This window comes from Eubalaena glacialis, chromosome 4 (assembly GCF_028564815.1).
Source record: "Eubalaena glacialis isolate mEubGla1 chromosome 4, mEubGla1.1.hap2.+ XY, whole genome shotgun sequence".
NCBI classification, from domain to species: domain Eukaryota; kingdom Metazoa; phylum Chordata; class Mammalia; order Artiodactyla; family Balaenidae; genus Eubalaena; species Eubalaena glacialis.
Window position 1 is genome coordinate 126,176,359 of NC_083719.1, and position 14,814 is coordinate 126,191,172.

At 43.1% G+C, this 14,814-nt stretch overlaps 1 protein-coding gene across 5 annotated transcripts in view; it reads right to left on the reverse strand.

The window, feature by feature from the left end:
• Positions 1-14,814, reverse strand: part of SH3TC2 (SH3 domain and tetratricopeptide repeats 2) — a 108,051-nt gene that overhangs the window by 45,925 nt on the left and 47,312 nt on the right. For 3 of the 5 annotated variants that reach the window (XM_061188323.1, XM_061188320.1, XM_061188324.1), the window contains 4 exons: positions 6,525-6,675; positions 4,326-4,448; positions 2,931-3,081; positions 945-1,141 (listed from right to left, as the gene is read on the reverse strand). In XM_061188323.1, the coding sequence (XP_061044306.1) occupies positions 945-1,141; positions 2,931-3,081; positions 4,326-4,448; positions 6,525-6,675 (622 nt within the window). Of the gene's footprint in view, positions 1-944; positions 1,142-2,930; positions 3,082-4,325; positions 4,449-6,524; positions 6,676-7,260; positions 7,611-14,814 lie in introns of those variants that run through there. The other 2 variants (XM_061188321.1, XM_061188325.1) reach the window with 2 other exon arrangements.

A 14,814-nucleotide genomic window follows, 5' to 3' on the forward strand; every position in this document is an offset into this window, starting at 1 on the left:
CCTAATGGTTGGGATGCAGAACAGGTGGTTCCTCCAGTGAGACTCAAAAAGGGATGACTGGTTCCCATTAACCCTCATCAGTCAATAATAAATTTAGGCCAGGAACACTCTGGCAAATAAGAAAAAAACAACAGAGCTGCCCTAAGGGTCCCCTGGGGGCCAAACACAGCAGTGACTCAGAAGCCACTGTATGAAGAGATTAAGCATTGTGGTGGAGCAGACAGAGACCTCTGGTAAGGGAAGCCAGTGCCCAGGGACAAGGTTCAAGGGCCAGAATTGTAACTGAGAATTACAGACCACACACACAGTTCTAGAAGTGGCTGGAAAAATAAGAAGTTCTGGATTCAACTCCAGCAGAGCAAACAGGAGAGTCAGGGCTACAGTCTTCTTAGGACTTAGGCTTGCTTATATTCTAAGACCCTGCATGTTATTATCTCAAACATGTTAACACGTACCTAGATTTCTCCTAAAATAGTTTATACAACTTTATAAGAAGTGAGTTGCAATTGACTAATTAATCTATAACATTTTTAGACATACAGTTAAGAATTAATTTTGATTTTAATTTTGGAGCTTATAGTTCTTTTGTTTGGGGGTCTCATGTATTGTTTTGGGTCTCATATATTTTCATAGGCCCTGGAGGAGCTCACAGGCACTAGACCAATGTGCCCATAGTACCTGACAGATGAAGTGGGCCCAGAAGTCACAGCAGGGCAAGGAAAGAGAAGAACTAGGACCTGTCTCCTCAGCAGAGGTGGGAGCCTCTTTGAGGTCTCCAAGGGGGCTAAGTGAAAAGAGTCATTGCGTTCCCAGAGGAGCCACTCCCCACCCTATGAGACAACACTCCCCATCTTACCCCTCTCAACTTTACCCTGAAGGCTCAGGGGAGGAAAGAATATAGTTGGACAGTAGCTCTCAGATGACCTGGGAAGCCTGGCTCTTACCTTCAGCTGGTAGAAGGTGAGTTGGCCCAGACGATAATACACCTTGGCATAGTATAAGGCCTCCTTGGGGCTCTGCAACCAGGGTGGACAGAGAGACAGAGTCTTCAGGTAGCAGTCCTCAGCCATCTCGTACATGTGCAGGGAATAGTACACAGTCGCCAGACGGTGGAAGGCCACCAGCTCCTGCCTCTGATCTCCTAGAAATTGGAAGACTGAGAGAGATATCCTGAAGCCAACACTTTGCATCATTAGTTCACTCATTCATTCTGTACAATTCTTTGAATATCTACTAGGTATCAGGGATTGAGCTTGGGACATAGCAAACAAAGCAGAAATCCTGCCCACATGAGGCTTACTGTCTCATAGGACACAGACATTCCTTAAATAATCCCACAAAGGTAAGATTACACCTGTGATAAGTGCTACAAAAGAAAACACAGGGATCTATGAGAGTGACTAAGTGGAGTATGTGTTCTGGACAAGGTTTTCTGGAACAATTCCTGAGGAAAACTTTCTCATTGTGGATGTCACTGTAACTCAGAATTCTGGGAAATAATTATTTCCAAATCTCTGTGATGGGAATGGTGACAAGACTAGCCTGATGGAGTAGCTAAGAATTTCTGACAATGAATAACTTCATATAACAAATGTTTTCTCCACATGGAAGTCTCTCTCTTCAGAGTTCTTCTCTGGGGCTGCCATCAGCAGCAGTCACCCTCTGACCCTTCACCAGCTTTCAGTCTCAAATAAGCTACAGAGACCCATCCACTTTTAACTCATGCTTTAGAATCTTGGTGTCTAAGGGATCTTTGACTTGTTTTGGTTTTGGGTGGATTTCTTCTTTCAATAACTAACTCCTTTAACACAAAGTAGTGTTTAAAGAGAACAAAGGCTTCCAATTGTGTTTTTGGAGTATTTGCAAGGTGGCTATTTGATGCAATCTAAAAACATCGCTTTTAGGCTTCAAAGAGCCAAAAGCCAAAGCTAAAAGAGAAAATCCAACTCTCTGATATGGAAAAATCCAGTCACAGGGAATCACATGAAATGGTGGATATAGCCTCCTTTCAGCTTCTGTCCAAGGAAGGATAAAGAATGCTCCAGAGGGAGCTGCCTGGGCCCCCAAGGTCTTCCTGAGATTAGTAGACAGTTGCACAAATAAGGTTTTCTGCAGTAAAGGGAGAGGTAGGAAAAGAGAGAGAGCTCTGAAGTGCAATTAAATACAATAAAGTCCAGTACCATCCACATCTCATGCCCTTGAGAATGCCCAGAGGTCCCTTCTAGAATTATCACAGAAGACTCCATTTGCCTTTACATCTAATCAATCCTCCTCTAATAAAACCTGCCTTTCCTCAAGCACCAACATTCAAGATGAGTTTATCTTTTTTCATTCTGCCTTTTTTTTTTTTTTCTGTTTTAATGACTTACATTGTTTCTCATTAGCTTTTGTTGTAAAGGAAAGCTATTTCAGCTACTGAGGGAGTTAGGTTAACAGGAATCTGACCTCCATTTATATTTCAATTCCATAAGAAAATGTGTACTTGACTAATAATTAACTAATTAAAAAGTTAAGGCACAGTGCTTTTGTAATGGGGCATTGCCTGTGCATAGGATAGAATACCATTTACCCTGGACTCGGAATAATACCAATAATACCAACTATAATATAATAATTAGTGTGCACAGGTAACACTTATCAAGGACTTACTATGTACCAAGCACTGTGCTATGGGTTTTACCTGTATTATCATCGGTCTTCATAACAACGGCATGCTGTGGGTGCCATTTTTAATCCTGATTTGCCAATGACAAACTTGAGGTTTATAGATGTTAAGTAGCTTGCTTAATTGGGGGCTCCCTGACACTTCGAACTGGAATTTGAACCCACGGAGTCTGACTCCAGAGCCTATGCTCTTACAACTTTGTTGTCCCTCCTTAGGGAGTGTTACTCCCTCCCATTCAATACTCTGGACAATTAGGACCACCAACCTGCGACTGTGCTGAGTCTGGCCGCCAAGGTGGCAAATTCCAAAGCCTTTTCATAGCCTTCCAGGCTGATCTGCAGCTCTGTCAGCTTGTTGAAAATCCGGAGCTCGGTTCTCACTGCCTTCATCCTCCTTGCTAAGGGAACAGCCCCAGCCTGAGAACAGAGGCACAAAGAAACTTAGTCTAGCTGAGAATCATTGGCACATACCATACTCTAGGAGGCTGTATTGCATCCTACTGCCAGGGGTTGAAGGATGGCAGTGACTAAACCCAAGGGGGAGATGGCACCTTCCATGCATGGCTTTTCTCAACTCGCTCTCCTGGTCCTTGCTCTTGGTTGCTCTGCCCAGACCTCAGAGGTGCAAGAACTAGAGCTCATCAGGCTCCCTGAAACTGACAGCAGGAAAGGGATGATGACTTTCCTCAAGGTCACATGAGAAGTTACTCACCCCCCAGCTACACACTCCCTTAGCGCCCACAGTGCTAACCTACAAAGTACATACGTGGAGTATGTGCATAGTGTCTGAGAGTCCCCAGTAAATAGTCATTTCTATTATTTTTATTATGATAGAACTTTGGGCAGGTCACTTCATCTCTCTGAGCCTTAGTTTTCTCATCTATAAAATGTGTATGACCAAGAGCACCTCAATAGTCAGGGACATGTTTCTTGTTCACCCCTAGCTCAGTGCCTGGCACATACTGGGTCTTGATGAATGTTTGATGACTTAATAAACAATTGAACAAGCAAATGAATAAGTATCTGAATAAGTGAAATTTTAAGATCAAATAAGATAATGAGTTTTCCCAAACTTCAGTCAGTGACGAACAACAATTATGATTCTTCACATATCTGCTTAACATCTGGACATTTATTTAATTAGTATTATTTCTTAAATCAACTGTCTTCTATTTTCTTGCCTCATTCTTTGCAATAATATCTGTGATATCATAGGTTTGATGAACTGGTATTATACATTTTTAATTTTTTAAATATATCTTAATGCATACTTAATGAAAACATAGTAAAGCAAAAGTGTTCACCCATGGACCAATCATCTCCCACCATACCATGTACATAGGAACATTCTGGTCAATATAAAAGTGTGCTACAAACTGTAAAGTACTATGCACCCAAAAGTTGTAATTATTATGGTATGTTCTCTCAGGAAAGATACTTTATTTATCAAGCCTGAGAATGACAGAGTTTATCAGCTCCTTCTTTGAGAGCCTGCTAGACTGAAGACAGGGAGAGCCTGTGGGCACTGGATGAGGAAGGGAAGACAAAGAAATACCAGCAAGACAGGGGAAGGGGATGCCGGGCGAAGTCCAAGTGGCCCTGCCCACGTTTGTGCCAGAACCTAGCTAGGGATACTGCTGACTGTACAGTCCACAACTTACTCGGTAATACTCCACCGCACGATGCCTGTGGCGGGTCCCATTGAAGAACACATCACCTGCTTCCTCGTAGAGCCTGAGAGCCAGGGAGGGCTCCTCTGACTTCAGGGCTTTCTGGATGGCTGCCTGAGTGGGACAGAGACTGCTGTCAAAGGCAGAGAGAAGGACTTTCCAAATGTCCACAGGACTGGCAAGAATGAGATCCTGACCATCTAGCTTAACCCTCTGCTAAAGTCCCCCGAACCTTAAATTGTCTTCACACTCATAAGGCTAGTAAGATGCCCTCAAGATTCCCTAGTCCAGCATTTCCCCACCATGCTATGAGAGATTACTTTGGTGGCCCTAGAAATGGTTTTCAGCAGCACACAAACATCTCGTCATAGTTAAGTATTTATTTTAATGTGTTTCAGAAAAAAAGATTAATCATATATCAAAACCTCTGCTTTTAGATAGCATTGTTTAGTGTAAAAAGCTAAGTTGATTTGAAGTTGAGTCAAAGAAAAATAAGTAAATAATGGTACAGAGGTACCTGGATATGGCAAAACTATAAACTTGATGTATAAATGACTGAAATTTGGAAAGAGTGATCTCATCCAACACCTACAGTTCCTAGATGGAGAAACTGAGGCTGAGAATAAGGAGCTTTCAAGTTTACATCAATAGTTAGTGGCAAACAAATGCTAGTGTCTTTCAGCCCATTACCCTTCTCCTGGCCCCTATGACCCCTTTATCTTGAACAAGCTACTTCACATTTGCACCTAAACAAAATGTGATGAGAAAGTAGAAAATGTACCACAACATATGCAGCACAGCCACAGGACCTCAAATATCCTTAGGTAGGAATTATTCACCTCAGTGGGAATAACTGCAGAACATCAAGTCAGGTGGCAGTCTAGGGTTGTGGGTGCCTGGGACCAGTTCTGGACAGTGAATTACCGGGGCAAGACCCCTCAGTTATTTTTATTGCATATGCAGCTACACAAAGATAGAAGCAGTGAGATGGAATCCTGGAGTCAGGAGTTCTGCCACCAAGCAATGAACAACCCCAATAGCTCCCTCTGGGCCTTTGTCTCCCGGAGACAGAAAGGCAAGACTGAATTGTCTGCTCTCTGATAATTCTTCCAGCTCTAAAATCCCAAGGCAGAATACAGTCTGCAAGTAAAAGCTTTAAGTCACACTGCTGGTGTGCAGTTTTAACCACTTACTAGTTGTATCACTTTAGGCAAGTTACTCAGCCTCATTGAGTGTCATCTGTAAAATGGGAATTTCAGTAGAGACTCCTGCTGCATTTGTAATGAGGATTAAACTATATCAAGCACGTGAAGCGTTTAGCAAAGTCTCCCATGCATAGTAAGGCTTCAATCAATGCTATACAACCATGATTAAGTCTTGGTGGAAGTGAATTTGTGCGATTGTAAGTAATAGAGTAAGCGGGAGTAAAAAGGGAGAAAATGAGAAATGGGAAGGAAAAAAAGATAACAGGCATATTTTTGATGGAGCAAATCTTATATACCATCATGTCAGCATTGTGCAGATAATGGTGATGATGAAATACCATTTATTAAGCATTTACTAGGTCCCAAGCACTTAGTTAATGTTTATATGCATATGTTTACTATGTAAATGTTATACCTAATCTTTATTAGGGACAGGTCCAGCCATGAAGAAACTGAGGCCCAGAGAGCTCAGGTAGCAAGCCCAAAGTCACACGGTTCATAATCAATGGCCCTGTGATTTGATTCCACACCTGTCTTTTTTAAAGCCCAGGTACTTAATCACTATACTATGTTATATCTCAGATATTAAAGGTATGCAAACTAAAAAATCATAAAAGAACAATAATGTTAATACCATACATACATCAATCTTCCCTCAAACTGCAGCAAAACCCTGAAGTCAAGGTGTGTCAAGTTTTGGAAAAATGGATAAAACTGACATGACAGATGAGCGAGTCTCCCACCATGTTCTTTGAGAGCTCACACGTGCATATGGGACTCGGGCACTGGCCCTTTGCTGCTTGTATTCAGCCTGCCAGACCACCTTGGTTTCCATCTTGGGTCCACGGAGCAGCCCAGAGTTGACCGTCGCTCCAAGGGCTTGACGAGGACATCACCTCTCCCTAGTTCTAGCTGATCACTTTGGAGGGTACAGCTGCCTCCCCGCATGGCCCAGGTCAGCAGATAAGCTCTGCGGGAGGCCTACCTGCAGGTACAGCTCCACCAGCTCGTCTTCCTGCATGAGGTAGTGGAGTCGCCCAGCCCCAAGCCAGGCCTCAGCAGCCTTGTCTCTCTCCCCCAGGTCAACGAAGATACGCAGGCTCTCCTTGATGCAGGTGAGGGACCTCCTAAGGGACCTGGGGGTGGACATGGACTCATAAGGCGTGAGGGTTCAAAGGGGCCCAGAGTCACTCTGCACAGGAGGAAACTGAAGCTCTGGCAGGGGAACAACATTGTTTCAGATCACACAGAGAGACTGAGGACTGATCTGAATCTTGGATCTGCCTAAACCAGCTGTGAGAACTTGAGAAAGTACAGAATCTCTCTGTGACTTGGTTTTCCCATCTGTAAGATGGGGATATAATTGTACCTGCCTCAGAGGATGGTTGTGAGGATTAAATGAGATAGAGTGCTTAGAACAGTGCCTACCATAGAGTAAGCACTTGATGAATGTTTAAATGTTAGTTATCATTTTTATTATTACTGGCCCATGGTCCACCCAACTTTTGACTACTCCATAACATTTTTTCATAAGAACCTAACACAGTGGATGCCAAATGCATATTTATTGAATAAATCACAAAAGAATGACCATAGTAGTAACTTTATTACTTTTTTTTTAAATTTTACTTTATTTTTGGCAGCATTGGGTCTTCATTGCTGCTCGTGGGCTTTCTCTGGTTGTGGCGAGCTGGGACTACTCTTCGTTGTGGTGCGCAGGCTTCTCATTGCGGTGGCTTCTCTTGTTGCAGAGCACGGGCTCTAGGCACACAGGCTTCAGTAGTTGCAGCACGCAGGCTTCAGTAGTTGCAGCATGTGGGCTCAGGAGCTGCGGCACGCAGGCCCTAGAGCACGCGGGCTTCAGTAGTTGCAATGCGTGGGCCCTAGGGAGCGCAGGTTTTAGTAGTTGTGGCTCACGGGCTCTAGAGCACAGGCTCAGTAGGTGTGGCACACGGGCTTAGCTGCTCCTCGGCATGTGGGATCTTCCCGGACCAGGGATCAAACCCGTGTCCCCTCCATTGGCAGGCGGATTCCTAACCACTGCGCCAGCAGGGAAGTCCCATAGTGGTAACTTTAAATCATCAAAAAGATTTTGATGTTTGTATAAGAAGAAAAATCAAAGAAGGGTGAAAGTTTTGGTGCTTAACAAAGTACTCTTTAATTATCTGGAAATTGTTTATGTAGAAAACTCTTGCTCCATGTCAGGGATTAATGAAGAAATGAGGCATAGGTAACGCAGTGTTGAATAGGTTCAGAATTCCAGAACAAGAATCAGCACTGGGCATCACCTAGATAGTAGTTCTCAACTCCAGCAGTAATTAGAATCATCTGGAAACTCTTTAAACATGCATCCACAGGCGAAGTCACCCCAATGTGTTGACATGTCATGCTAGCCTGGGACACTCTAGCTCAGGCACCAGCATTTTGTCAAAGCTCCTTATTAGTTACTATTGTGACTCTATTGTGCAGCTTGGGTTGAGACTCTCTTCTTTTTCTATAGAGAAAACAGGCCCGGAGATGGGAGGTGACTTGCACAAGGTTGCACACCACACTGGGGGACAATCAAAGGCCAGAACTCTGTTTTCCTGAGTCCCAGTCCAGGACTCGTCCCACAACACCCATATTCCTCACACTGTGATTCATGGCCCACCTGCACCAGCATTACCTGTGGAGCTTATTAAAAACACAGACTCCCAGAGCTCCCTCAGACTGACTGAATCAGAATCATCATGGTAGCAAGCCAGGAATCTGAATTTCTTAGACACACCCAGGTTATGCTCCTGTGCATTGAAGTTTGAGAACCACTACACCAAACCATGCAAATCCTTCTAGAAACACTGACCATCACCCCCCAAGTCTGTAAACAGTTAGGAGGTCCTCATCAAACATGGCTACCATCCCATGATGGGCAACCCAGCCCCCAGGCCCCCTTGTGCACAGTGATGGAAACAAGCATTGCTTGTGACTAATGAGGCCCTGATTCCTCTTGGCAATGAGGCAGCTATTAGCCTTCTGCAGAAAGTGCCAGGCATTTGGCCCTTGTAAGTCCTGAGAAGAAAGAACTCTAGTGTTCGCTATTGCCCTGCTCTTGACATGATATTTATTGACATCAACGATGGGCACTGGCCACCCTCTGTCAAGAATCAGAATGTCAGACTTGCTGCTCAGACTGTGCTGTGAGCTGAGAAGCTGCATACTCTGCTGAGGTGGTCACCAACCTCCTTGGCCTGATAACCACAGGCCTCCTTTACTATAGGAAGCCCTGTCCTTCTCTCACCCACTCCGTACCCACCAAATGCCAAGCAGGGCTAACAGGTTCTGCAGGCCTGGCCTCTACTGCTCTCCCTACTCCCACTGGAACAGTTAATGAAGAGAGGATCCATACATCTCATCCTGATCCTATTTCCTGCTGTTTTTGTTTATTACCATTTGCTGTCCTGGGAGACCCCTGGGCTATGGTTGTTTTCTCCAGACCCCCAGGGAGCAAGATTTGGGTTATCACAGAGAAGCCAACTCACAGAGCAGACATTACAATCTCAGAATTTTTCTCTCTGAGCTCACTATGACTGTGGAAGAGAGGAGGTCAGTATTCCTCTCCAGGAAACACCCCATGGGGGAAGGCAGGACTTACACAGACCCAGATGCTCACATAGCACTATCAAGACTCTATGTGCGGGCTTCCCTGGTGGCACAGTGGTTAAGAATCCGCCTGCCAATGCAGGGGACACAGGTTCGTGCCCTGGTCCGGGAAGATCCCACATGCCATGGAGCAACTAAGCCCGTGCGCCACAACTACTGAGCTTGTGCTCTAGAGCCCGCCAGCCACAACTACTGAGCCCATGTGCTACAACTACTGAAGCCCGTGTGCCTAGAGCCTGTGCTCCGCAACAAGAGACGCCACTGCAATGAGAAGCCTGCGCACCACAACCTAGAGTAGCCCCTGCTCGCCACAACTAGAGAAAGCCTGCGCGCAGCAACAAAAACCCAATGCAGCCAAAAATAATAAAATAAATAAATTTATAAAAAAAAAAAAAAAGACTCTATGTGCATGGGTTTTCCAAAGATCACTGCCTCCACTAAGTGTTATACCTGATCCATGACTCCAGTAAAAGACAAATGTCTTATGGTCTAGAATTGGGAAGTGGTCTCCAGCTTCCTTGGTTCTTTCCTATCACCATTCACCACCCCATGTGTTTATATCTGTCAGTGGCTGTGCTATATCACCCACCAGATAAGCCACTAGCTTGGCCTGGCATGTCCCAGCACCCCAATTCCTCCAGCCACCACCTGCAGGCTCTAGGTGTGGCTCAGCTCCCAAATCAAAGAAGTAAGGAGCACGGCTGGTGGAACAGCATGAATTCAGTCTTGATCTCAAGTCTCATGCATTCCCGGCCAGCTATGCCTGGGCCCTGGCATGGTATCTCCTCTCCTCTCAAACCCTCAGCCTTCTCTTTTTCTCATTTTTCCTGCCCCCAGAGTTCAATCTCTGTGGCTGAGTCCTTGTTTCTTCCTTCCTGTGTGGACATCAGCCATGAGCCTGTGGTGAGGTGACCTCAATACACCTGCATTCCCAGACTTCCTCTTACCAACCCCTGCTGGGGTTTTCCAGATCCCTGCCCTGCCTGGATGAATGTCTGACCTCTAGCCAGAGCCCAGCCTCCACTAACTGGTCTTATCCTGTTTCCATAATGAGAATTGCCACTCACAAGGGGCTGACCCTGGGCCAGGTGTTGCAATACAAACTTTCAGTACACATTCTCTCATTTACTCCTCACAGAAACCCCAAGCCATGAGGATTCTTAGCTCATTTTGTACATAAAGAAACCCAGTGGGTTTTTAAAAACTTGTCCATGTTTGCACTGCTCATTTCTAAAGTTTTATGTTGAGCTCTCTGCTGTTTTGTCTTGTAATAACAGCAATGACAGCAAATGTTACTTAACATTTATTGAGCACTTAGCATGTGCTAGGGGCTTTACATGCATAATTTCATTTAATCATCACAACACCACTAAGAGAGCAGTACTATTATCATATCTATTTACAAATGGGAAAAATAAGGCTTTGAAGGGTAAGTAACACAGACCAGGTAATAAACCCTGAGATCTAAATCCCAGGATCTAACCCTGAGAATCGGACTCCAGAGCCCCCTAAAAACCCTCAAGCAGTGCTCAATTTCTGGCTCAGAAATCAGCTTGTGGGAAGGTTTTGCTTATTTTACCACTTTAACAACTTCAAAATTTTGAAGGACATAAGCTACCTCAAACCCTGAACAAAGCGCCCCCATCGGCAAAAGTCGGGTGGTGCTGTACATCCTAGCCTTGTGATCAAACGAGAAGGTGTCAGCAAAAGCAATTCTTTCCTTGTTTATGATTCTAAAAATGTTAGGGATTAGTCATATTAACTATACTGAAAACCAAACATTGAAGCATTTTTTTTGCAGTTCCACAGAAGTAAGATGCACAGGATAAGAATAAAAGCCAGGAATAATGACTTATAGGCTACTATTGTATTCACATGCAAAGAATCATTATTTTGCAAAGACCTGTTGCATGCAAGGCATTTCTTTCTAAAAAATAATATGCACATCCTTTGTGGCACTTAGCAACATTTATGTGATACCTCTGGCGATTATATGTATAATATCTACTTCCTGAACTAGATGATAAGCATTGTGAGCTCAGGGACTATATCTCATTTGTCCAATTTTTAGCAGTGCCTGGGCCATAGTAGACGTTCAGCAAGTATTTGTTGAATCTATCCAATAGAGCCACAAAGTTCTCATGGACCCCACCTGGTTCAGCTCTAGAACTGAGTCTATAGACAGTCTAGAGTACAGTCTGTATTGTGTCACCTGGAGACAGAAGACAAGACCCCCTAACGACCTTTCTCATTGAGAGATTGAAAAACTTCATCAAACTAAATTCTGTAGTTATCACCCTGAAGGCAGAGAAAGCAAGACTCAGAAGGTACTGAACAAAGGGACAGCAAAGTGTCCCAAGACAAAATCCTGAAGGCTGAGCCAAAGTTTTCACCATCTACTTGCTCTCCCTTACTACCCACCATCACTAAACCCTAGAGAAAAACCTTTCAAATAGGAGGAATATAAATAAGTAAAAAAGCAGTAATGGGTAGTGAAAACCACCTTAAATTAAGGATTCAGGGATCTGCGCTAATACCAGTGAGGCAGGTAGTATAAGCAGTCTGGACTCTCCATAGCAGGCAGAGGTCAGAGCAGATGACAAATGAGGCCATTCTCATCCATACAATTCTGAGAGGTTTCACCATACAGTCATCTACACCTAGTGCTTATTGAGGGTGAAAATTATTGGCTGAGCAGGCAGAATACATACAGAGGAGTTAAGAACAAGCACTCTAGGCCAAGGGCTGGCAAACTATGGCCCATGAGCCAAATCCAGCCTTCCACCTGCTTTTGTAAACAAAGTCTTATGGGGACACAGCCACATTCATTTATATATTATCTATGGCTGTTTTCACACTACAACTGCAGAATAGAGTAGTGAGAGAGACCACATGGACAGAAAGCCTAAAACATTTACTATCTGAGTTTTTATTAGTGTGCTGACTCTTGTTGTAGACACAGATTGGATATCAATCTCTGCTGTGTGGCTTCATGCAAGTTACTTGACTTCTTTAGTTCTCAATTTCTACGACTCTTTCTCCCTCATATGGTCATCCTGAGATTGCACACTGCTTGGTAATCAGTGCATGCTCACTGAATGCCTTCTGTTACTATTATGACCATCATTTTCAATACGGATGCTGACTGTGCCAGTCCAGAGGCCCAATGCAACCCCCTACCCCCATCCAACCTCCACATCCCCTCCTGGGGGACAGGCTGTAGTCCTCTCTCTCCTTTAGTACTTATACCCAGAGAAACATCAAACTCAGTCTGTTAAACCTACAGAATATCTTTCAAATGTATCCTCACCTTTCCATTGCTATGGCTTATTCCCTTGGCCCAAAATGGTATTCTCTTACCCTTCCCCACTTTTCAAAATCTTTCCTATCCCTCCAGGGCATCTTTAAATGCTATCACCTTTATTAAGTTTTCCCTGACATGCGCCAACCCTCAGCTGAAAGTGTTCTTTCCTCTCCCTCCAAACCCGCCCCTGCAGATGCCTGTCATCTCGCCCATGAATGCTTCCTGCCTTTGCCTGCTATGGCTTTGAGCTTTGTGAGAATGGAAATCCCATGGGGGTAGTTTAGTTGAAAAAATGTGTCCATTACATCAAAACCCACTTAATAAATTCCTCCTAGAAATCAGTGCCAGGAACAAATTTGCTCCAACAGATACATTTGTTTATATTCTTTTATCAGACAGTGGGAGCCTCCTATGGTTTTTCCCCTTTTACCTCAGCTACCAGGAAGCTTAGAGCAAAATTACAGTAACCACCTCCAGGTGCAGGGAAACACCTGTTAATCTACCTCTGTTAGCTGGTCTTTGTTCTTTTCTTTTTTTTCAGGAAGGCTTTGTAGGAGTAGGTGATTTATACATGCTAAATAAATACAGCATTAATAGCAGTTCTCCTTGATGAACTAAGCATCCTGAAAAGGGATAACCACCTTATGTTTGCAGAGGTTTCCTCAGACACCTAAGGTACTTCCCATCTTCCTCTTAGTATCGCTCATATTAGTGGGAAAGGAGGAAAAGTGGATGTTTATTTCCTCCCAATTATACAAATAAGAATCTCAGATATCAGAATTATAGAATACTAGGATTAAAAAATCCTAATCTGGATCAACTTCCAGAACGATGAACTTAAGGACCTCCAAAAATCAATCCCCCACAAGAGCAATGAGAACATGAGCAAAAATTGTCACAACCAACTTCTCAGAACTCTGGAAATTAACAAAAGGCTTGCAACTATTCAAGGAGTGGTTACTCAAGAACAACAGCTGAATCTCCTTAAGAATAGTGACTTCTATTGCTTTTTAAGTTGCTCTAGAGGCATCTTCTCTCCCCAGCTCTGTGACAGCCTTAAAAACTAAAAGCCTCTCAACCATGGTAGCTGGGAAAACAAGCAGCCTAGCAGCCATTGAAAAGAGCACAATGAGTGTGGAATTCCCCAGCATTCTATCCCCAGGGAATTGTCACTATTTTACCTGCTTGGAAGTTCACTGAAAGCCTCCACTCACAGGGCTTGTTTTATATAAACTAACTCAGAGCTCCTCAGTATAAAACAATCTTTTCCCTGAGGTGTTTGTCCAAAAAGATCAGCAGCAATTGTTTAACATTGCTGCTCTCTGAGGTGGTGAAAACATTTGGAGCAAACAATAAACTGACAAAACAAAAAAAACAAAAAAAAACAAAAGGAAAAGCTGGGAAATGAAATGTCCATTGGAGGCTTTGAAAAGTTCCAATGTAGTCCCAGGAATCTAAAAGACCACACAAGTATAAAACTGTGTGCATGCCAAGGAAACCCCTGAGGTTGTTATAAATTAAGATGTTAATTATAATCCCCAGGGTAACCACTATGAAAAGAGCTGAAAGAAACATAGTAAAAGAAATGACAAAGTTAAAATGGAACAACAGAAAATACCTATTTAACACAAAAGAAAGAAGAAAAGTAGGCATTTTCAAAAGATATAAGATACATAGAAAACAAATAGCAAAACAGGCAGACATGAATCCCACCTTACCAGTAATTACATCAAATGTAAATGGATTGACCACTCCACTCAAAAGACAGAGATTGGCAGAATGGATTTTTAAAAACAAACAACAAAACAACAATAACAAAAAATATGACTCAACTGTATGCTGTCTACAAGAGATACACTTTAGTTTCAAACACACAAATAGATTAAAAGTAAAAGTATGGAAAACTTTTGGATACACCATCCAAAAAGACCTTGAGTGGCTATACTAATATCAGATAAAAATAACAAAATTGCCACGAAAGACAATAAAGTTTATAATGATAAAAGAGTCATTCCATTAGGAAGACATAACAATTAGAAAAATAATGCGTCTAAAAATAGAGCCTCCAAGTACATGAAGAAAAAGCTGACACACTTGAAGGGAGAAATAGACAATTCAACCACAATAATTGGAGATTTAAATACCCCACTTTCAATAATGGATAGAGCAACTAGACATAAGAACAAAAGGAAATAGAAGACTTTAGCTATAAATCAATTAGACCTAACAGACATCTCAAAAACAATGCAATGAATGGCAGATACACATTCCTCTCAAGTGCACATGGAACATCCTCCAGAATAGACCATATGGTAGGCCTTTCTCAATAAAT